Here is a 23,100-nt window from a genome sequence, read left to right as displayed (position 1 = left end):
AGTCAACTCTGAACTCTCTGCCCACTGGCTAGGGAGGTTGGCCCCAGGGACACTGTTATGTTTATTTGCAAACAAAAAGGCAGACAAAAGGGGAGTGTAAATTACTCACTTTCCAGAGGGCAGTAAACCTTTCCCTAAAAACCCTTGAGGAAAGGCCACTCTGGCTTTAGGGAGTTACCATGGTTATACTCGCTGTTACCTTGATTTATATGTGAGAATTACAACACTACCTCTGGGCTTGGTCTTCACCGGGCCTTTCAACATGGTCCCAGCATTTGTGGAATCTAAGGAACCAAACAAATTGACCACAAAATAAGACCGGAAGCACAGAGGCACGGGGCAACAGGACAGACTGGCATACCTCCGTGTGTGTGTGTGTGTGTGTGTGTGTGTGTTTCCTGCACAGCCCATGACACGGGCAATAGGGTGGTGAAGACCTGGGGGGGTGGGAAGGGGTTGGGAGGAGGGGAGTAAACCAGGGAGGAGGGGTAATGGGAGACATCTGCAATACGTCAACAATAAAAAATAAATAAAATAAAATAATGTAAAAAAAAAAAGAATGAATATTCAAACTCAAAAACACCTTTCAGGTACTTTACAGTAAATGGAGGGTCTGAGATTAAATCAGCTATCAGCAGGACAGAGAATTTCTATTAAAACTTGAATCCACGCCCTCTGGATTTGCCCAAGGACCACTGGCCCAGTGAAATGGTTCCCAGAAAAAATGTTTATGAGAAGAAGGAAGTTCCAGGGCCCTTGACCTACATTTCCTTAACATGTTCGTCAGTTTGCTGGGAAGAGGAAACACTTTCTCAAGTTTCCTTTCTTTTTTGGATCTAGGGGTTCAGTTCCTTCTGCCTGCGATTTCTGGGCCCCAGTGGCAGAGGCATGCAGTCCTGCCTTCTGGTAAAAAGTGGATCACGACTGTTGTCTTTCTCCGATTAGCTTTTGCAACGGGGCAGCACAAACACGTTGCGTAACAGGTCCAGGCCTTGGTTCTGGTCCCTGATCAGGCAGGAGCGCGTGCCCCTCGGGCAAGTCTCTCCCGTCTCTGGCTCCCTCGGCTTCTCTTTTGCAAACACTCGGACAGAACTAGATGGTTTCGAAGGCCGCTTCTAAAGCATCAAAACTTCTCAAGTTCTCTGGCATCCTGGATTACCCGTCCATCCTTGTTAAACACAGGAGGGAGGCTTCTGCTAAATTCCTCTAAACCCAGCTAAAGCAGGACTGTTTAATTCACGGCCAATTAAAAGGAAAATGTCTCCCTAACTGGCAGTGTTACACACAGACCGTGGAGGCAGAGAAGGTAAGAACTCTGGGGGTGAGGGGTTAGCCTGTGCATGTTAGCCAGACCGACGCCAGCCGTCCTTTGCTGCTTCAAAGGCAGCTTGCTTATTCCAAACAAATCTTGCTTTTCCCCTTTGGCTTTGTAAGTTGATTTGTGGAGGTGCTTACTTTTTCCTATTTTTCTCTTTGGCCACAGTAATTACTTACCAGTCGTTTCTAGAAAAACCTGAAAGGGTGGCAGGTGGGAGAAGAAAAAGAAAAGAAAAATGTGTTGGCCGGGCTCCCGTGCATGTGGCCTCATTTCTCATGCCTGCAAGTTCTGACTGTTTAGGTGAGGGTCCCTCACTGCGCTGCCTGGAAAGGATGCGAGCGCACTTGGAGCATTTCACTCACTCCGCGGCACGTTAATTAGTCGTGTCCACTATTCTCCAAGTTTCTTATCCAGTTTTGTCTTTGTTTTCTTTGCAGGGCAGTCCATGCCCCTCAATGAACAATGGCACCGAGCCAAATATTAAATCTCAAATGGGAGGACAGTGGCTATGTCACTTTACAGTGACCCTGGTCGGTAAAAGGAAAAGCTTGTGTTGTCCCCAAAAGCTCATGGCTAGGGTCTTCAACCATAATTTTAAAATTCCCCCTCCCCCCCAAAAAAAAGAAAAAAGAGAAAAAGAGTTGGAAAGAGCCCTATGGAATGAGATTTTCCCGGTTTTAAGTTCTGGTGCCATTGTACTGTGTGGCTGTGTGTGGAAGTTATAAGTGACTCCATGGGTTCATTTTCCTCATCTGGAAAGAGAAGTGAGAAGTGAGAGAGGGGTAAAGAGCAAGAGTAGGTTCACAATGAATGGCATGTACTGATGGCAACAAAACCAGCAACTGACACTTTTTATTTGCCAGATGTATTTTGTGAGTTTATCTGTCCTGAGCATAACTAATACATGGACATTTGTGTCATCTTTCACTGATGTTCTGATTTTCCATGAACCTGAAATCTGATCAACTCAGTTTCAATAGATATTTTTCACCAAAGGCACAGTGCTGGGCTTGATTTTAGTCCCTCAGATACGGAGCTTGAATCCTACCTGAATGATCAAGACATAATGTCCAATTTATGTGGAAGGAATGGAAAGGGCTTCCTGGAAGAGGACGTGGCATTTGAATGGGGCTTTGCAAACAGGCAGCTGAGAGGGAGAGGGCGGTTCATGTACAAGGAACCAGTGAGCACGCAGATCACACATGTATGCTCATGGAATCACAGGAGGAAACATATGCGTGGACCTACAGGCTTAACAGCAATCATAAAGAGGACTAAATTCTACCCAGTCATCTTCCTTATTTTACAGATAAGGAAACTGAGGGTCCTGGAGGTTAAAATAATTGCCCAAGGGCCCCAACAAGCTTGCCAGGGGAGCTGCGCAGGTAGGCAGGGATCGCCAAGGACGCTGTGGGTGCTAAGCCTGAAGGAAGAGGGAGGAGAGGTCAGGGAGGACCTCACGCCCCAGAGGAGATGTCTGGTCTGACTTCAACAGGCAGTGCAGAGTCAGCAAAGGTGTAAGAGGAAGGGAGAGAGAGCATCGTGCTTGCCTTCGGCAGAAGCCCAGGTGAGAGGCAACCAGTGCCTGGACAAAGGAAGGGAGGGAGCAAGGATGTCAAGAGGATGTGTGAGCCCTCTGCTACAGGGGTGAGGCCTGTGAACTTGGTGATTCCTTGGGTGGAAAAGGGAGGACAGAGAGAAGGAAAGCCAACGGCAAGGTTTCAAGCTTGAGCCACTCAGGAATGGACTTTTCCTTGTGAAAACAGTGAAGGCAGGGAGAAGGGCTGGTCTGGGGGAGTAGGTATGGTAAGGAGGGAGAGGGGGAAGGAAGCGTGACTTCCTTCCAAAAGAAGAGCAGACCCATTCCCTATGATTTCACTTTTATGTGAAATCTAAAGAGAAATATAAACGAAGGGAACAGAAACAGCTGCATAGATACAGAGCACGAACTGATTGCTGCCAGAGGGGAAGGGGTTGGGCGACCCGGAGAAAACCATAAAGGGACTGAGAAGTCCAGTGCGGTAGTCATAAAATAGTCATGGGATGGAAAGCACAGCACAGGGAATATAGTCAATAATATGATAATAACCATGCGTGGGGCCAGGTGGGTACTGGAAATATCATGGGGAACACTTTGTACAGAATATGATGGTTTAACCACTCTGCTGCACACTTGAAATGAACACAAAATAATATTGACTGTACACGGTAATTGAAAAAATAAAAAAAAGAGAGTAACAAATCCCGACTGAGATACTATTGCTCCACAGGGGGGAGGGCTGGCTGGGAGCACAGAGCTGGGTGCTAATCCCCTGAGTGAGCATCATGGAGGACAGGGTCCTAAAGGGAAAAGGTGGAGCAGGATGAGGCGCTGGCCAAGGACCACACACACCTCAGGGCCGCCTCCTGTATGGAAGGCAGATGAATAGACCAGGGACAGCAGCGAGGTGCTGGGTATCCATTATCTCCCAGTATATTTACCCATTATCTCTAGGGACCTGAGGTAGATGAAGGCCTGGAGCAGCAGAAGAGGGGAAGTTTCCAGAAGGTGGGGAGGCAAGATGGGGACTATTCACAGTCAAACACTATAGGTGTGATGGGAGAGGAGAACGGAGGAAAGGGCATTTTAACGACTGGGTATCGCTTTGTTGTCACTGTAGAAAGCTGCTCTGCTTAGCCACTTTTCATCAGCTCTCTGTCACCTCCCTCATGGCACGGTCTACCCTGCCCAGAGCAGTTAGAACCATCTGTAATGATGGGTTTATTTGCACGATTGTTTGTGTCGTTTATCTCCACAAAGGCTGTAACTGGATGAGGGAAGGAACTCTGTTTTGTTCTCTACTATAGACCCAGTGCCTGGCCGTATAGCAGACACTCCTAAATATTTCTTCAATGAATAAAGGTAGCAAATGAAGATTCATAGTAGCTGTGTTTTGGAGAGAGGATAAAACTGTTTCCTCCTGTTGATTTTAGGGTCCTTTTAATCAGGCACATATATTTCCGGGACACAGAGTCATACTTAACAATAAGCTCAGACAGTTGTTCTCTCTGTGGTTCCCTGGGCGCTCTGCCTAATTTAGCACTTTATTTTGCCAGGGAGTGCCCCCTTTTTCTTTCTTCTCTGTGGAGACACTTATGGATTTGAGGGTAAAAGGTAACCGCTGTGCCAGATTTTAATACTGAAGTTTTGATAGCATTCAGTAGGTTCATTTCTGATTCTAGCCACTTCTGACAGGAGAGTGGAAGAGTAGATCGACAGGTGCGTGTCCGCAGGTGTGGAGAGGCGGTGGCAGAGTGTGGAAGGAAAACCAACCCGGACTCTCCAGTGGCTTCTGCAAAACGTGAATTAGCTCTAACATCCGGCTGCAGAGGAAAGAGGACTGACTGCTGAGAGCCTGAGGACCAGAGCCTGTCGTCCCCGCCACCCCGCCCCCCCCCCCCCCCCGCCCCCGGCTCCGACTCCCCAGGACCTCCTGCCTCTCACGGGCCCTGTGAGCTTCCTTCTTCTCACTCCACAAATGGGGGCAATGTGAACTATATACATCTTTTAAACATGCTGAGAAGACTGGGAGCTAGTCTTCATTCATAAAATGTGAAGTTTTTTTTTTTTTTTTTTTTAATTTAAGGAGCGATGCTAATTATGTTTCATCACTAACAAGCAATGTAGGGGAATATCGTTTCTTAACTGGGCCTGAGCGGCTGGAAAGATAAATTAAGGTACCACTTAAACAAGTGATTTGCTCTTCTTACCCCAACCTGGTGTGGCTTGGCATGAAATGTACACTAAGGTTGGCGTGAAATGCATCCTGGGAATCTAACCCAATGGCATGATTTTATACGTGAGAAAACAGGACCCAGAGACTAATGGGCTGGCCCAGGGTCACACCGTTGGGCCAGCCCATTGTGGATCCAGATATCAAGTCTGCAGCTCACACACCAGCGTAAGTTATTTCTCTGTAACTGCATGTCCTCCACGGCTGTTACACACACCGAGCCATAGTCTCATTAGCGGATGTGAAGTTGGCACGTACATATTTGCATTTCCCAAAACTTCTGGGTTTTAATTGCCAGGAAAGATAAATCTATCCTTCTTGCCTCCTTAAACCCAAATGCTTAGCAGAATCCTTCAAGTCCTTCCTCTTTGATTCTGCATGGAGAGGTTTTTCAGGAATAAGGGCCACCTGGAGTGGCCCTGTATCTTCATCCAGAGAAGCACAGTGATGAGGGAGAGTCTCATGGGCTGAGCACCGGGTGGCCCTGGGTTTGAATTCTGGTTCACTCACTCACTAGCTGTATTGGCCCCGAACAAGTCATTTAATCTCACGTGAGTCTCAATTATATTTTTTAGTCTGTAAAACTGGGATAATAATACTTACTGTGCAGGGTCATTTAGAAGGTTAAACCAATGCATGCATATAAAGTGCCTCTATGTATATATACTAGTATATATAAAGCATATAATAAATGTATATAAAGCTCAGATGTATATGAAACAAATAATGTATATAAAGTATATACAGAATGTATATAAAGCTCAGAATTTCTAGTTCTCTTTCTCCAACCTACTTTTCACTTAATTAGACCAAGGTTCTCTTTTTGTCACCATCACCCATGACACCATGGGTAGACTATCATTTTGAACATTATACAATATTTCTAGATTTTTCAAAAAAAAAAAAAATCTGGTCATCCTGCCCAAACTTCTCAGCCTAAAGAACAAAAATGTCAAAACCTCAGGCTTCCCAGCAGCCTTCTTCCTCTTGGCACTGTTCGAGTCAATCACGCATGAGGCAAAATTCCATTTTTAGCTGAAGCACATCACTCCTGTTCGGCAGTGGACACACGGGCCACTGGAAAAAGTTAATCTGCTTCCTACTAGTGAGAACCCATCAACCATGAAATCCATAATCCTTCATCACGAACTGACAGCCATCATTATCCCTTTCAACGGATGCTTTCGAAGAGGCCTGTTTAGTTTGTCCACTTTTCATCTCAATGTGATTCTAAAACTCGAGGGGACCTTGTTGTCCAAGGTGAGTGGGGACGTGCTGGGTTGTTTAGGGTCACGCGACAGAGTGACGTGATGTGCCCTGTTTTCACAGGGACGTCAGTTTTTCAGCCACTTGGAGGTCAGAAGAGAAAGTGACCGCACAGTGTACACACGTCAACATCAGAGATCCCACATTAACCCGAGAGAGGCCGGCGGGGTTGGCAGTGGTTGCTCACAGAAAACCCAGGAGTGAAGCAGCAGGTTGATGGGGTGGGGAGCAGGGAACCTGGCAGCCCAGCACCAGGAATGCGGAAAAGCCTGGTTCATATCTTTTGCTTTTACTCTTCTAAGCCACCTAGCGGGAGAATTGCTCACACCTACATTAATAACACTAAAGACAACCAGCCTGGGGTGAGCTGAAGGGCAAATCTGCAGTTTCTCTTCTGACCTCTGCGAAGACGAGAGCCATGGAAAGGACTTCACACATGTTAGACAGACACCACAGGGCCGTGTCTGATTATTACTCAGCAATACTGACATATTTGCTGGTGGGAAGAGAACCAAGTCCATAGACAATGCCATCTTCTAAATTTTTTCAAATGTCCTCGCTGCTACTGAAAAGAGATGAGCAAAATCGCCACTGGATGTTTTGGACTGGCTTATTTGTCAGTGGGGAGATTGAGTTTCTGGGAGACCACCATCCTCACAGAGGCTTCTGCATCCTCCATATCTGCAGACTCCTCCTTCTCTTGAATGATTTTATTCACGGTGATGAAGAGTGTGCATTATGAAGAGCATCACTCGACATTTAGGAAGCTGCCTTTCAAAAAAGAGCCTGATGACAAAGGTTGAGATTGTGCAAAGTACTGCAAGAGGACCTTTAATCTAATAATTAATGCTAATTAATCACTGAATAGGTATGCTAACATTTGGAGATGGAAATGGCCCAGGAGCCAGGAGGAGACTCCTGATGCTCTGTCCTTCGCGGTGGGGGTGGGGTGAGGTGAGGTGGGGGTCTGCAGTCTGCCCATAAAGCTCCCCCACACCTCTCCGCCTGCACCAACACTGGAGGAGGCTCTTCAGCACACAGGGCCCCTAGGAGAGCGAATGCTAGTCCATTTGCTCTCTGTTGTTCACTGAAGCTCAGAGATGGGAGTGGCTGCTACAGGTCCCGCTCCCCAGGGCTCCTCTCATCACCATCAAAAACATTTCTGAGCTACTTTCTAGGTAGGGCCCTCTGATTAGCACAGGCTCACAGATGGTAAGTTTTAATTGGCGGTGCTCACACCAAATATCTTAATGAAGAGGAAAAAAAAAGTCAGTTTGTAAACTGGTGTCAAAATTTGCCTTGTTTAGGGAAAACTTAGATGCGAACAATAGAAAATGTCTCTTTTCAACACTTTTTTCCCCAATAAAGTTAAGAATTTTTTTTTTACTGTTTCCCACACCTTACTATAAAACATTTCAAACATATACCAAGGGGAAAGAATTCCCACCACCTAGATTCTACCAGTAACATTTACTTTACTTGCTTTGTGTCATCTGTCCATCTACCCATCCTCCTATTCACCCATCAATATATGTTCTTGATGTATTCCTAAGTAGACTCCAGATAGCAGTTAATAATATATTTTGGAAAAGTAAAATCAAAGAATCTTTCTACTCCTATAAGGACAGGTAGAAAATAAGTTTATTAGTTTTATTAAAACAATAAACAAGCTCATTCTGAATTATGCACATAGATATTCAACACAGTTCCATCTACAGGCACTGTAAAAAATATGGTACGTTAGCTCCAGGTTTTATCTGCTTGTACCCACCCTGTGGGCGTTTTCAGCACTCTTCCGATTGTTCGGCTTTGTGAAGACATGGCTGTGGATTATAGAGAAACAAGCTTTCTGCTATAAAACATTGGAAAAATTACCCAGATTGTTAACAGGAAGTATTTTTTATTGTTTTACTTCATAATCTAGTATTTCCCAATTATTCCTCAACTGTAGAAATAGGAAGATTTCTATGCTTTGATTCCTTATTTATAAAGTGAGTTTTATAACACAGCCTTGTCATGAGGATTAAACGTGAGAAATAGGAAACCACTTTGCAAAGCCCTACGAAGACTTACGCACATCTAAGCCAGCATGATCACTAGCAATCATGATGCATCCGTAATAAAACACAGCTGAGGTAATGGGCCACACTGCTACTTGGCTCTTTCCGATCAGTCACAAAGATCTTAAAGGTTAAAGGGACAGAGAATTGGCAGATGCCTTCACTCTGCCCATCGGTACATCATCTTGTCAAGGACCTAGGAGAACACTGGTGTCTATCACATTGACTTGTTTTCATTAGTGAAGTGTTTGCCTTGGAAACTGTCCCAGCCTTAAAACAATACTTCCATTAGCTGGGCACAGTTCCTATAATTATCCATCTTATCTGACCGGGGCCCAACTATCCTACTTATGCATCCCATTCATGCTGGTGGCTCTATAAGGAGAGGAGGCATTCACTCAGTGTAGGAGAAGGTGCAGCTACAAATGAACTTTGGGTAGAAATTCGTAAATGACAAGTGTACCCTAAGTGACAAGTGTAAAGGTAATGGGAAACATCTGTCCCCATATGGGAAAAAGTCTGTTACAAGAGTACCTTATGTTTATAAAGTAGCTTATGTTTTTGTGTCTTGTTGGACACAAATCAAGAAAGTGAGGCATAAGGTCAAGTAAAATTCTCTAACTAGGGAATCGAGAAAAGATAAAATACGCAGGGAGGCGAGTTCGTCATCAATTCCTGTTATTGAGAACGTGCCAGAGCTCTGGCACTTTATTTTACACATTGGAAATTACCCTTACCCTCAAAAAGCATCCATTTCACGAAGCGGTTTTTAGAGCAGACAATTGGGAGAAAGAAAAATTAGGAATTGTAAGCAAATGGAATAGGATATGTGATAAGAGAGAAATAAGCATGGTTTGTTATTTCATTAAAGTTATACTCAACACTGAGCATGTCTGCAATATGGACAACATCACAGCAATGAGAAGACCTCTAAGAGGTAACATGTGGTGAGTTACCCCACAATTTAAAGTACACTTTTCACGTAGGAAAAGGAGAACCAGAGGAAACGATTGGTGTGCCTGGGGTTCCCTGGCCCACGGACCCCACCTGAATGGTGCTGACAGCAAGAACATACTTTTTTTTTTTTAATCCTCACCTGAGGACCTGCTAGAGAGAGGAAGGGGGAGAGAGGAATATTACTGTGAGAGAGAAACATCATTGATAGGATCAGTTGCCTTCTGTACGTGCCCCAACCAGGGACCGAACCTGCAATCAAACCGACAACCTTTCGGTCCACAGACGATGCTCGCCAGCTGAGCCACTGGGCTGGGCAAGAACATACCTCAATAATACTGAGATGGTTGCATCAAGCAATCATCCTCTGATGCTGCTAAAACATTCCAACATGCAAACAGGTTCACTAATTTGGTTCCATATTTATAAAACAAACTTCTAGTCATACTTATAATTTAGCATCTTTTAAGACGCGCATACAAGGAAAAAAGAAACTGTCCCAAAGGGTCAAGAACTTGTTTGCCCTGCTAGTGAAATTTTTCATTGCAATTACAACAAAAAATTTGGAGAGGGGGGTGAACACACATATGTGTGTATATTATATATAAACAGACACATATTCAACATGTATTTCTAAGAGAAACAATAAAAAATCTGAATTTACAGCAATGCAGACATCTAGATATTTGGGCAGAAGTTTGTAGCCAAATAAAATTTTACCATGTTCTAATTAGAACCATGTAAACATGTTAAAGGTGCTGTATGGTAGTTTTGTTTTACTGTTTCTGTTCAGTCAACATGTTTCGCTTAACTGCTGATGGCTCATCATTCATCTTACCTGACTGCCCAGGGGGAGGGGCACCTGAGGATCCTCGCGGTAGACAGAGAAACACAGTCAGGACAGCAGCTCTGTTCCCAGCACACGGTTCAATGGCTATGGGTTTGGGTGCCCCCTGAAAAAGAAAACTCATTTTCAATTCGCGGAATTAACACGATACCGCTATTTTACCTTTCTCCTATCTGTGCTTCGGTCAGCTAAACTGTGCATTCCCAGTGCTTGGGGACACACCATGTAAAATTTTTAAATAGTTTAACTATTTCATTGTAGTAATATTTTTTGTAGTGGTGGCCATTAACATTTAAAAGACATTTTTCGTGGGGACTTACATACTGGTACATATTTTTGAAAAGTATTCTTTGCTTTGTTCTATTTTTGGCTTTATTTTCTTTAATACTTTTTTTTTTTTTGGAGTTTTAGGTTCAATTTAGTGGAATTGAGAGGAGGTGCAGAGACTTTCCGTATACCTACCGCCCCCATGCATTCATGGACTTCCCGTTATCAACAGCCCCGCCAGAGGGGTACTGTTCCAAGGGAAGAACCTGCACTGACACCCGCTAACCACTCGGGTGCGTGGTTTACATTAGGGTTCACTCTCGGTGGTTTGGACAGATGTGTATGACATGCATCCACCGTTACAACACCAGGCAGAGGAGTCTGACTGCCCTAAACATCCTCAGTGCTACCCCCCTCCCCGCCCCAATGCATCCCACCCCCTCGCTCCGCCCTGGGAACTACTGCTCTTTTCACCGTCTCCAGAGTTTTGATATCTTTTTAGTATAGAAATGGTGGTTTTGGCCATTACCCTAAAAAACTGCGGGTGAGATATGGGTGACATATCAAAGCAACATCTATGCCACATTAAGTAGAAGAAAACATGCCACTGCTTTAATTATTAAAACAAATGCGTGGTCTTTTTGCACTAATGACATCTGAACTTTTCAGAGGACTTACGGATATGTGTAGTCATTCGCCGAGAATGTTTTAGAATACTACCATTTCCAGAAAGTTTAATGAGGCATTAAGATAAAATATGTCCCCTTTCATGTAAAACTTAGACGGAAATTTCTGGTGACAATGGTTTTATGTGGTTATAAAGAATTTCTCCTTCACAGCAACATAAATCTCATGTTTTAAAATTATCCCCACACACATGCATTTTGGGAGTTTTCAATAGAAAGGTGAAAGTGGCCATTGTGCGAGAAGGAAAGGGCATAACAATCTTCCCAGAAAGTGCTGGAAGCCATGCTGCAATACCTGTATCAAGTTACATGATTTATGGTTTTATACTTTAAAGCTTACATTTATTTTAACAGATTTACTTTTGAAAATGTTAAGTCAAAATCAGCATAAGTACATAGACATTCTCCCATGATGTAAATATTTAGAGAATAGGCTTGTCCTATTCCAAGGCTAGAAGGAAAAATACTACGAATTGTTTGAGCCATATTTCAAGGCTATTGAAATTTATCCTAATTTGATAAATGCAAAGTATATGTGAAGGTCAATTGGTTAAAATATACTAAGAGAAAATAAAATAAATTCAGGTTCCAATGATGGTGATATATTAGAAATACTAAAGTCCTTTATAATATCCCTAGGGAATAACCTATCAATTCTACCATTAGGCAAGGTTTTCTTTGCTGTTCTGTTCGTAAGCTCTCAATATGATGATTGGCAGTATCCAAAATATCCACAGTCATGTTAAAATAGTGGGTTATGAAAATTAGACGGCTTTTAGGATTCTAACGAAATAAAACAAAAAAGCAAAAGCAAAGTTGAGAGTGGTTTTTGGTTTAGGGGATTTAGCCAAACAAGAAACCATTTGAGAGCACATGGGTGGGCACTGTTGTCAGGCTACTTCCTGCTGTTTCTAAGGTTTGAAACATGAAATGCTAATGCCCAAAACACCAACTGCAGGGGAAAATTGGTAAAAACACAACAAAAAACCTGTAAATTTCAGGTGGAAAATGACTTAATTACTTAATACTTTAAACTTCTGAGATGCAGTGACAGATAAAGACTGTGGTGAAATAGCTTGACCGAGCAAAAGGAATTATGCTTGCATAAAAGTCACTTCTGTAAAAATCTTCCTAAAAGAATGCTCTCTCCCTCTTAATTCTACAGCTATTGTGCAGGAAAACTCAGAAATGTCTTTTATATTGATAAGCCATACAAAAGGAGATTATCATTCTATTTAAAAATCAAATTGGCTTACAACCTTGTCTATTTTTGGCTATAAAATTTTTATAAAAGGATAATAGCAAAAATATGAATTATTCATTATATTGAAAATATTAGTGACTAGCACAGCTCTTTGACACTTCTGGCAGGAATTCACATAATTAAGAGAATTATTTCCAAAGACTCTGGGACAAAGCCCACTTTCAATAAAGATTTTTAAATAAAAAAGAAAAAAAATACTTTTTGCCATTTGAATTTTGCAACATAAAATAGCGAAACCCCATGAATGATACTTCTGATACCTTGAGGTTTGTCAGTTGTTCCGTGATAAATACATAAGCATGAATCAAAATCATTCCACAATGACTTAACGTGTTTACTGAAGTGTGCAATTTATCATGCATTTTCCATGGCTGCCTTTGAAAGAGATAAGGCCTGGGTTTGCCCACAGCACTTAGCAACTGTGATTTACTTGTAGGCATCTCCTTATTTGTTGTACCGAAAGGGGCTGGAGTGCGGCCGTGCCAGGAAACATCACTGACAGTTATGTAATTAGCAGTCATTGTTTATAAAGCGGGCAGCACTTTTCCAAGACTTGTTTTGTTCACTTTGGGGTTTTTAAAACGAATGCACTCCTATTTTCAAGTTCTTGTGTTGGGTGGGTAACAATTCTATGTTAACCCCTTTCTAATTTTCAGCTATTAGAGACAAGCAAGTTACTGGAGAAGCTTCTGGAATCCTGAGGATTTGCCCTTCTTGAAATTCACAATGTTCTCTAAGTGAAGCCACCATTTGATGTGTCCTGGTTAGGAGAAGCACTGGATGTTTGAAAGAGACCAACGGGCAAAGCTGGCTACTTGCTTTTTCTTCTCCACTGGCTCTCTCAAAAAGGGAGTGTATGAGTGAGTGACTCACGTCGAGAAATTGCACTGGAGTTCACCACTGAAAACCCTACGTGCAGCAGCTGAGCACTTAACTCTTAACAATTATCTGATGTCCTTGGAACAGGCCTTACAACCTAAGCAGGGTTTAGTCCAAAGCTGTAGGACTCGAAGATAAAAAAGATGTTACTTCCTTTCTCAAAAAACATTTAGTAGTTCCAAAGCAGGGCTTGCGAACTCCAGTTCCTTCCCGGCCCAGGTGAACAGCTCAGTAACAGCTAACATTTAGTAAGTGCCTGCATTCTGCCTGGTGCTATGCTGTGTGCTTATGTGGGTTTAATCCTACCCATTACACAGGGACTATTCCCATTCTACAAATGATTAAATTCAAGCACAAAGATTTACATAACTGAGGGTGCAGACCTACTAGGTGACCAAACCAGAATTTGGAACAATGAAGTCTGTCTTCTGAGCTTGTATGCGGAATCACTATGTAACTGTGTACAGTACGAAAGAAAACGATCTTGGATGATTATCTTAACTTACAGATAAGACAATCAAAACTGATAGGGACTACAGAGAACTAGAAAGTTTTCTTTAAAGACATTAAATCTCTCTCGTGGGCTGAGGGCTGCCACTTTGTCATCTCTGTGAAATGGAGTCCAAAATGACATTCCAGGCTGCCAGGCTCCTGTGTCTATGCCCTCATCAAACCTCATCTTTTAGTCTGCACCGGCTCCATGTTTTAGTCAACGTAAGTGCTCACTGTTTAACAACTGTGCCCAGGTTTCCAGAAGGTGCCTTCTTCACTCATAATATCCCTACTGTCCTTCCCACAGGTCTTTCACCTTCCTAAAGCTACACACCCTCAGAGCCGACTCATCCAGACAGCCTTCCCTGGTCTGAGGGATTTAGTCACTGCCTCTAAAGTTCTTCACTGTACCTTTTATGGACCGCTTCATGTTCTATCCCGAATGACCCGTGAGTAAAGGCCCTGTCTTCCCACTGGGACATCCTGAGGGCAGGTCCAGTTTCTCATTCATCTCTATTGACTCTGTTCTCACTTTCCGTCTTTGAGGTGCCCAAGCATGTTGCATGCGCTACCTTTTGTGAACCTATGTCTCCCAATCGTTTACTGTAGGTGTTGATGTCCCTGTTATATGTCACTATCAGATTCCTACTCCTCCAAGGATGGTATGGTGGTGGAGTCTTCTTTGCTTTTCCTATGGCATCTACTAGAGTGCGCTTTGCAGCTGGTAAATGAGTAAGTGAATAAAAGAATAAATTTATTTTTCACATGGTGAGATAGCTGGTAGGCATGATTCAACTTTATCCAAATTATGCACATTAAAGGGATAATAAAATACTGAAAACATTAGCTAACACGTTATTAGCTAAAAATTAGCTAACATCTCTTGAGTAGTTACTAGGTTCCAAGTACTGTGCTAAGTATTTTACATGCATTATTGTGTCATTTTCTGTTTTATACAGATGAAGAAACTGAAATTCAGAGATGTCAGATAAAATCGTCAGGGTAATACAGGTACTGAGGGGTAGATCCAGGACTGGATCTTAGATCTGTATGATTCTAGCATCTTGGTTCTTAACCACTAAACAATACTGCTAAAAAGCATAGTTTAAGACAGTGTTGGGCAAACTCATTAGTCAATAGAGCCAAATATCAACAGTACAACGATTGAAATTTCTTTTGAGAGCCAAATTTTTTAAACTTAAACTATATAGGTAGGTAGGTACATTGTTATTAACTTAATTAGGGTACTCCTAAGGCTTAGGAAGAGCCACACTCAAGGGGCCAAAGAGCCGCATGTGGCTCGCGAGCTGCAGTTTGCTGACCAGGGGCTGAAGAAGACAAGGATTCTCTCTTTCTCTCAGCTTGCAAGTAATAGTAAGAACCAACTTAAGATATCAATTATGAGCATTATATGCATATATCTGCCCATTTCTGACCAGGATTCAGAACACCTGAGTTCTAGGATCAGTTCTGTCCCCATTTGGTTGTATGATCTTGAGTGTGTTACTAAGTCAATTTCCCCAACTGGAAAATGAACAAGTAGGTTGGATGATTTTTAAGTCCCTTGAACATTCCATGACTATGATTTATGGACAGCTTTCAGAATGTGTGAGATACCAATATTCTAACACTTTGCTTAAGTACAGTGAAACTTGCAATCCTTAGTCATTTTTTTTCCTGTCCAGGTACTTTAAATGACACATCTAATTTTTAAAGCACATTAATATACCATATGATAAATATATCACATAAGACTAAACGGCCACCATCGCATGCCAAAAAGGCAATTAGAAAATTGAATCAAAGAATTAAGGATTAATGTGGATATGTTATACCTGTCAGCAGTAATAAGTGTTTTGACAAGAACAGAATAAAGTCTGACAGTATGCACAAATACTAATCTGATATATGAGTGAAATATTAAAAATGCAAACAACTGCACATTAATCACTCTAACATTTCTCTACTAAAACATTTCAATGCTATTCTTATCAAAACCCATCTATAAATAAGAATGAGCCTTTTTTCAACAGCTTGCACCACTTGGTATTTGCAGTTTAATGAATGTTTATATTGATATGAAATTTAGTTTTTAGTCACATTAGTAAAATGGAATTAATTTACTGAGCATTGAATTAAGTCAGCCCGATGGCTTGGCTCACAGCTAATCAAGTGTGTTGATTCCTTAGGATTGGTATCACCAAGATTACAGATCTCAAAAACAGGTTCTGATTTTGGTTTAGACTTTGGAAAAAATAAAAATCACATTCTTTCCTTATTTACTGTTTGCTTTTCATGAAACGATAAAGTGAAAAATACATGAGCTGGCTTTACTTGCTAAGAGAAGAATTCATATCAACAAAAGAAATTAAGCTGATGGACACTCTCAAGACCAGGGTTAAACTGCGTTAGAAGCAAATTCAAAGAGAATAAAGTATTGCATATGGGAAAAGGAAAAGGTATGAAACATGATATTCACAGGATCAGTGTGCTGCTTCTGAGGTTCCCATTGTAAACGTAATTTCATGGCGTAACAGATCTTTCTTCCTTCATTGAAATGCCTCGGACTCAATCCCTGTTCAAAATCTCTCACTACACACGCGTGTGTGCACACACACACATTGAAGGTTTATATCTATAGTATAATGTCTAGTTGAACTGGATGTTGCTGCAATTTTAATTATGTGGCACTGAGTCGGGGAGGCCGGCTTGTGATAGCTGGAGCTTTACTACCTATTTTTTCACAGGTATTTAGTCCTGGAAAATGAGGAGACTGTCTTTTTGAGATATATAATCATGCTTTGTCCTGAGTCGGCCAATAAATCTGAATGTTAATAGGCGGTGACTTTGAACAGATTATCTTTATAAGTTGATTCCTAATAGCATTTTTCAAAAATTGAAAGAGATGATCTATAAAATAATTGCCATAACTAGATTTTTAACCACCTGTACTTTTCTCAATAGCAGAGTGCAAAAAGCAACAGAACCACTATACATACTTTATATATTAATTTGAAAATTTGGGCCACCTTCCTGACCTCAAAAAACACTGCTAAGTGTGAGAGACAAATATGCCTGCCAAGTCAGCTGACTTCCCACATTGCGTAAGCCCGGTCCTATGCTCTCATTCAGGCCGTCCCTTCCGCCTGTACTACCTGCCAACACCCCCCTTTTCTGCAAGGTCAGGCCGAACACTCACTCTCTGCCCGCAAGAAGCCTCCCGGGCTTCCTGGGCCACTATAGGGCCTCCTCTCTCTACTCCACCTCAATCATTAGGAGCAGCTCCTTTTTCCTCCCGTGACTTCTGGGAGGAAGTGCAATGTACTAGTTAAGAGAACAACCTCAAGCAACCACTGCCTGGTTCAAGGTCTGCTCTCTCATCCATCCAAGTGTGACCCTGGGCAAATCCTAACCTCTCTGTCTCAGGTTTCTCATAGGCAAAACACAACCAACCATACCTTCCACGTACGTGGTGTTGTTATGAGGATTAAAGGAGTTCCTAGAAATATATGCTGTTTCTGAGATTCCAAAGGTAGTCCAATTGTAAACTTAATTTTCATATTGTATCAAATATTTTAAAGAGTATATATTTATATGTATAAAGTATGACATACAATACTTGTTGTCAGCTATCATCAATATGCTACTTTGTCCAATTCCCTTTGCTTTAGAGCTGTTTTTCCATCTGAAGAATATATGCAACTCAAAAGTAAGCTATTTGAGGGCAGGGGCCAATTTTAAAATCTCTGTTAATGGTTTGAAATGCATTAATTAAGAAATTCAGCTTCCAGGAGAGAATTGTATTGGAGGCTTACAAGGTGGGGGAAATGCTCTCAATGCTAAACTCCCCACATGTGCCCCATCACCATTCCCGCTGAGTATCTGTCCATTTCCCCTTTCCTGTTCCCTGCCTTTGTCAGGGGTCTGACCTGACTGTGAGTACTTGTACCTCGCAGAGTAAGCGTTCCTGGCACCTAACTCATGCATACATGGGTATTTGTTTTTTTCCTTTCCAACTTGTACACAAGATAAATCTCTAAATGTTGTGGCAAAAAGGTTTAAACAGAAGCTCAATGTATAGCAGAGAAATATATACGCAAGCAGAAAAGGTAGAAAATCAAGATCTTGGAATTTCTTCCCAAGGCTGGTCCATTCCAAAATACATTATTATATGTCATTAATGCAAAATGTGACCTTAGCAATGCAGCTGATAGATCAATTCCATTTGAAAGGTAAATGAGCCAGGCCTCCTGCTGGCGAAGGGGGTGGAGTGCTCCCAGGGCACAGTGCCTGCCCTGGTGCAGCTTCCTTCAGCACAATCTGACTGCAACTGTGAGGAAGTCAGAGCTAAATGTGCTCAGGGATGCCAGTGCCATGGGGCTGGGAGTGGAGGGGGCAGAGGAGGTCCCAGTAGCTCTCCTGGGGAAGGGCTTTACTTTGCAGGGGATGCCTGGGAGTTCACCAGGACAATGAGGAAGAATGGAGATTTCTGGCAGGAGGGAAAGCATGAACGAGGAGCTGTGAAGGCACATGGCTATTGGGAAACTTGCTGAAAGTTCGTTGTGGACAGAGCCTAGGAAGTGCTCAGTAGGCAGGGATGAGAAGAGGCCACAGGGGCAGACTGGGGCCCTCCAGGAAACCCAGGTCCCTCCTCAGCTCCTTTGCACTCTTCCTGGCCATTGCTGGGACTATCACTACCTGTGAGAAAGGCATGCTCAGTTGCTCAGATGCTCAGACAGAACCTGACGAGTGCAGAGCACAGTGGGCCCTGAGCAAATCACCCCAGAGGCACACCAGCCAACCTTTCTCTACCAGGAACTCGGTGCTCTTTCATTATTAAACTGTTGGTCAAAGCTGTTACACCGAGCGAACATTAAATTAAAACATTTATTTCTGAAACTTCAATCATAAAACTAAATCAAGGAGCACTGTAAAAAGTGACCGTCAGCAGAAAGAATAAAAGTGCAGATATGGCAATATTCTTAATGAGGAATCAAATGTTAAGAGAGCCAGCACAGTAAATGACTTTCTCCTAAGATTATTATACCAATCACAGCCTGTTACAAGTCATAAAAGCATGGACAAGCGCTGAATGAAAGAGCTGATTCGACTTGTGACAAACATATGTATGAAATTCTGTACGATGCACTGAAACCTGCCTGGATCTCTCAGAGATTGAGTCACTCAGGACAACAGAGTTTTCCCAGAAGGCAGAACATTAACCCTATAAGAGCTAAGATGTTGCAATGGTAGGATATTTTAAGATTAATGTGAATTCTCTTAAATATCAATTTCTCTGCTTCTTAACCAGACATATTAAACATAATTTAACACTGCCGTAATGTCCCACTGTCACCACTGTGAGTATCAGTTTTCACAGTATGCTGAAGATACATGGAGTTGTAAATGTATGTTTGAATATTACAGCTGTAGTGCTAGGGATTTCTTTTCTTTTTTCTTTTCTTGTTTCTCTTAAGTCACCAATGCCAGCTTGCTTTCTGCATGTTTATCTTTTTATATAAAAACAACTTAAAGATTTGCACCCACCAGTAGATAATACAAGGGCATTTCTGTAAAACCCATCAACGACGCAAAGGTTGAAGTCACCTTCCTCTCAAGGGCTTTTCTCATCCTCCCCAATATCTCTGCCCTGTTGCTATCTCTGTTGTGTGACCTGTCAGCATCACCCAAAGGACTGCCTGATTTCTCCATCACCAACTCCATGGGACACAGACATCTTTTTTATTTATTTACTAGAGGCCCGGTGCACAAATTTGTCCGGCCGGCCCTCCATGATCTGGGCCAATCGGGTTGGGCTAGCCAGGGGGAGGGGCCACAGGCGGTTGTCTGGCCCCACCCCTGGTTGAGGTGGGGGGGGGGGCAATTAGGGGTGGGGCCGGCTGGGGGGAGGGGCCACAGGCAGTTGGCCAGCCGACCCTGCACCCTGGTTGAGCTCCGGGTTGAACTTCTGGTCCAACTCCTGGTCAAGGGGACAATTTGCATCTTAGCCTTTTATTATATAGGATTATTAAAAACTTATTTTAGAGAGAGGAGAGAGAGAGAGTAAGAGAAAAAGAGAGAGAAGCGTGGATGTGAGAGAGAAACATCAATTGATGGGCCACCTCCTACATGCACCTGGACGGGGATTGAACCCCCAACCTGACAAGGAATCAAACCAGCAACCTTTCAGTGCAAAGAATGATGCTCCAATCCCAAACCTGCAAGAGCCCGCAGATATCTTCTTGACTGTTCATAATAGTCCTCCTATGTCCCTTTAAGTTTGTAGGCAGAGTAGCCTTTCCAATATTAAGAATTTTTGACAATCGTGTTTGGGAGTATTCTTTTTTTTTTTTTTAAATATATTTTACTGATTTTTTACAGAGAGGAAGGGAGAGGGATAGAGAGTTAGAAACATTGATGAGAGAGAAACATCGATCAGCTGCCTCCTGCACACCACCCCCCCCCCCCCCCATTGGGGATGTGCCCGCAACCAAGGCACATGCCCTTGACCAGAATCGAACCTGGGACCCTTCAGTCCGCAGGCCGACGCTCCATCCACAGAGCCAAACCAGTTATGGCGGGAGTATTCTTATTATAAAGTCTAGAAATATTTCATCATGTTCAAATGACTTTACTGAATGTGAAGCAGATTTGGGTTCAAATCTGATGGGGTCTTGGGCAAATTATTTAGCTTTCCCATGTCTCACCTTCTTCATATGGGAAATAGAGTTTATAACACCAACCTGGCAAGGTTACCTGAGGATCATAAAGAATAATATAGGGATAAGGCATTGAACATAGTCCCTGACAAGAAGTAGGCATCAAAACCAATTACATATCAGCCACTTTATCTTTCTCTTCCCCTTAGTTTGGTGATTAGTGGCAGGGCAGTAAGAGAGGTTTAGTGTCCTGATCTTTTCCTATCTTTCATTCTCCGGGACTTGGTTCCAATGTATGGGGCCAGTATTCCAGTGTCTCTGCATGCAGGTTGGAACCAAGGTCAAGTCTGTAGAGAAGATGAAGCTGATGGATACAAGTGGTGGAAGGTGCAGGGTGAAAATCCATTAGAAAAGATAAATATTCTACTGGAAACTTTCTGCTTCTACAGCGAAAAGAAAACTATCTTATAGATGGATATACTTAGAAAAGGTTCCTAAGTGTGCGATTTCGTTTCCCTGTGCAGCTGGGAAGACTGTTTTCCCAGTACCTCATTCACCAGTATTGACTAGATTAAAATTTCCTTAACTTTATAATCAAGAGAATTAAGAGGGGGAAAATAAGAGGAAAGAGGATAGTAGGCAGAGGATGCTTTTAGCAGGACCATGGGACCTCATGCAGCCATCCCACAGGCTTTCCCAGACTCGCTGGAATCCAGAGGGCAGACTTGGGGCCCCACCCATGTCCTGAGACATGCGGGCTCCCCTGTGACCAAACTAAACCTACCTGCATTTCCTTTGGCCCTTTCCTCAAATGATTTGGTTGTGTTAACTCAACCACCTACTCAGAGCTTGCTTTAGGAAGTGAAGTATGCCCACCGGCGTGGCTCAGTGGTTGAGCATCGGCCTATGAACCAGGAGGTCAGGGTTCAATTCCAGGTCAGAGCACATGCCTGGGTTTCAGGCTCGATCCCCAGTAGGGGGTGAGCAGGAGGCAGCCAATCAATGATTCTCTCTCATCATTGATGTTCCTATCTCTCTATCCCTCTCATTTCTTCTCCCAAATCAATAAAAATATATTAAAAAAAGAAAGTGAAGTATGTAAAAGTGAGTAAAATATTCCTCCAAACTAACTGATTCTTCCCCAAACGTCCTTTTGCAGGCTGACTAAAAGTTAACCGCCAGAGTCTGTGTAATGGTCCTTCCCCTGGTTTTCCTCAGGCTGCTTTCCGGACTCCCTCTGCCTCCTACTAATCATGGAATCATTGAGGCCTTGGAGGAGCCTCTGATCAATGGGTGTGGCCTGCTGCACACATCTGGCTCCTTAAATGGGTGTGGCCTGTTGCACACATCTGGCTCCTTAAATGGGTGTGGCCTGCTGCACACATCTGGCTCACTGTGTTGTCTCAAAAAAGGACGGTAGAGCCCTAGCTGGTTTGGCTCAATGGATAGAGTGTCAGCCTGTGGACTAAAGGATCCCAGGTTTGTTTCCGGCCCAGGCTGCAGGCTGGATCCCCAGTGTGGGGTGTAGAGGAGGCAGCCAATTAGTGATTCTCTCTTATGATTGATGTTTCTATCTCTCTCTCCCTCCCCCTTCCTCTCTGAAATCAATAAAAATATATTTAAAAAAATAAAAAGGATGGTAGGATAAAGGAGACACACAGCACAAATCAAAGTGCCAACAAGGGGACAAATCTGGTTGTTTCCTCACTTGGTCTCTGGTGTGGGTTGAACAGTAGCCCCTAGAAGCTCATGCCCTCCCACAGTGCAGCTGTGTTTGGAAACAGGGCATCTGCATATGCAATGGGTTGAGATCACGTCAAACTGGATGAGGGTGGCCCTTGTGTCCTACAGAGGGGACATGCAGGAGAAAGCTCCATGTGGACACAGGAGCAGAGACCGCAGCAATGCATCCGCAAGCCAAGAAACGCCAAGGTGTGTGGACAGCGCCGGAAGCTGGGAGAGAAGCGAGGGACAAATCCCCCCCAGGCTCTCCTGCAGGAGCCAGCCCGGCAGCACCTGCAGCGCAGACTTCTGGCCTCCAGGACGGCGAGAAGATAAATCTGTGTTGTTTTAAGCCACCAAGTTTGTGGTAATTTGTTACGGCGGCCCCAGGAAACAAATCGAGTCTGCCCCGTCACAATGTGACCCTGAGAGAATGGCCGGAGAGGATGGATCGGCTGCCATCTTCCTCTGTTCTTTTGGAAATGATCGGGAAGTATAATACAGAACCGGTGACTAATACCAATCCCTCAGGGCATTTACCCTATTTTGGGGTCATTCAAACTACTTCCCTTTGAAAAATAAGCCACATATCACATAGCGTGGCAAATGTCAATGGGAAAATTCACTTAGTTATGGGAGTTTTGTGATCGCCATAAAATTGATGACACTCATAAAATGGGGACTAGTCATCATAATAGCGCCTTAGAATATAGACGAAGTATATGTTGTAGGTCAGGTTTCCTAGGAAACAGGTTCTGAGACTCCCAGCTTTGTGCATAGGCTTCTGGGGAAGCAGCCTCGCGAAGCAGTCTGGGTGGGGTGGGCAGAGAGAGAGGTTCATCTGTGATGCAGCTGCGCAGAGGCCTCTGCCTGGGAGGGTGGTCCTTCAGAGTTGTGTCAAAGTGAGGCAAGA

The 23,100-nt window shown here is 43.2% G+C and overlaps 1 protein-coding gene across 1 annotated transcript in view; it reads right to left on the bottom strand.

Moving 5' to 3' along the window:
- ATRNL1 (attractin like 1) overlaps window positions 1-23,100 on the bottom strand; it is a gene marked incomplete at both ends in the record, with an annotated part of 457,232 nt that overhangs the window by 79,669 nt on the left and 354,463 nt on the right. The window contains one exon of the mRNA XM_081105367.1: window positions 10,210-10,324. Within this exon, the coding sequence (XP_080961493.1) occupies window positions 10,210-10,324 (115 nt within the window). The remainder of the gene's footprint in view (window positions 1-10,209; window positions 10,325-23,100) is intronic.

This window comes from Myotis nattereri (genome assembly GCF_964212035.1).
Source record: "Myotis nattereri genome assembly, chromosome: 13".
NCBI classification, from domain to species: domain Eukaryota; kingdom Metazoa; phylum Chordata; class Mammalia; order Chiroptera; family Vespertilionidae; genus Myotis; species Myotis nattereri.
This window is presented reverse-complemented; position numbering and strand designations above follow the sequence as displayed.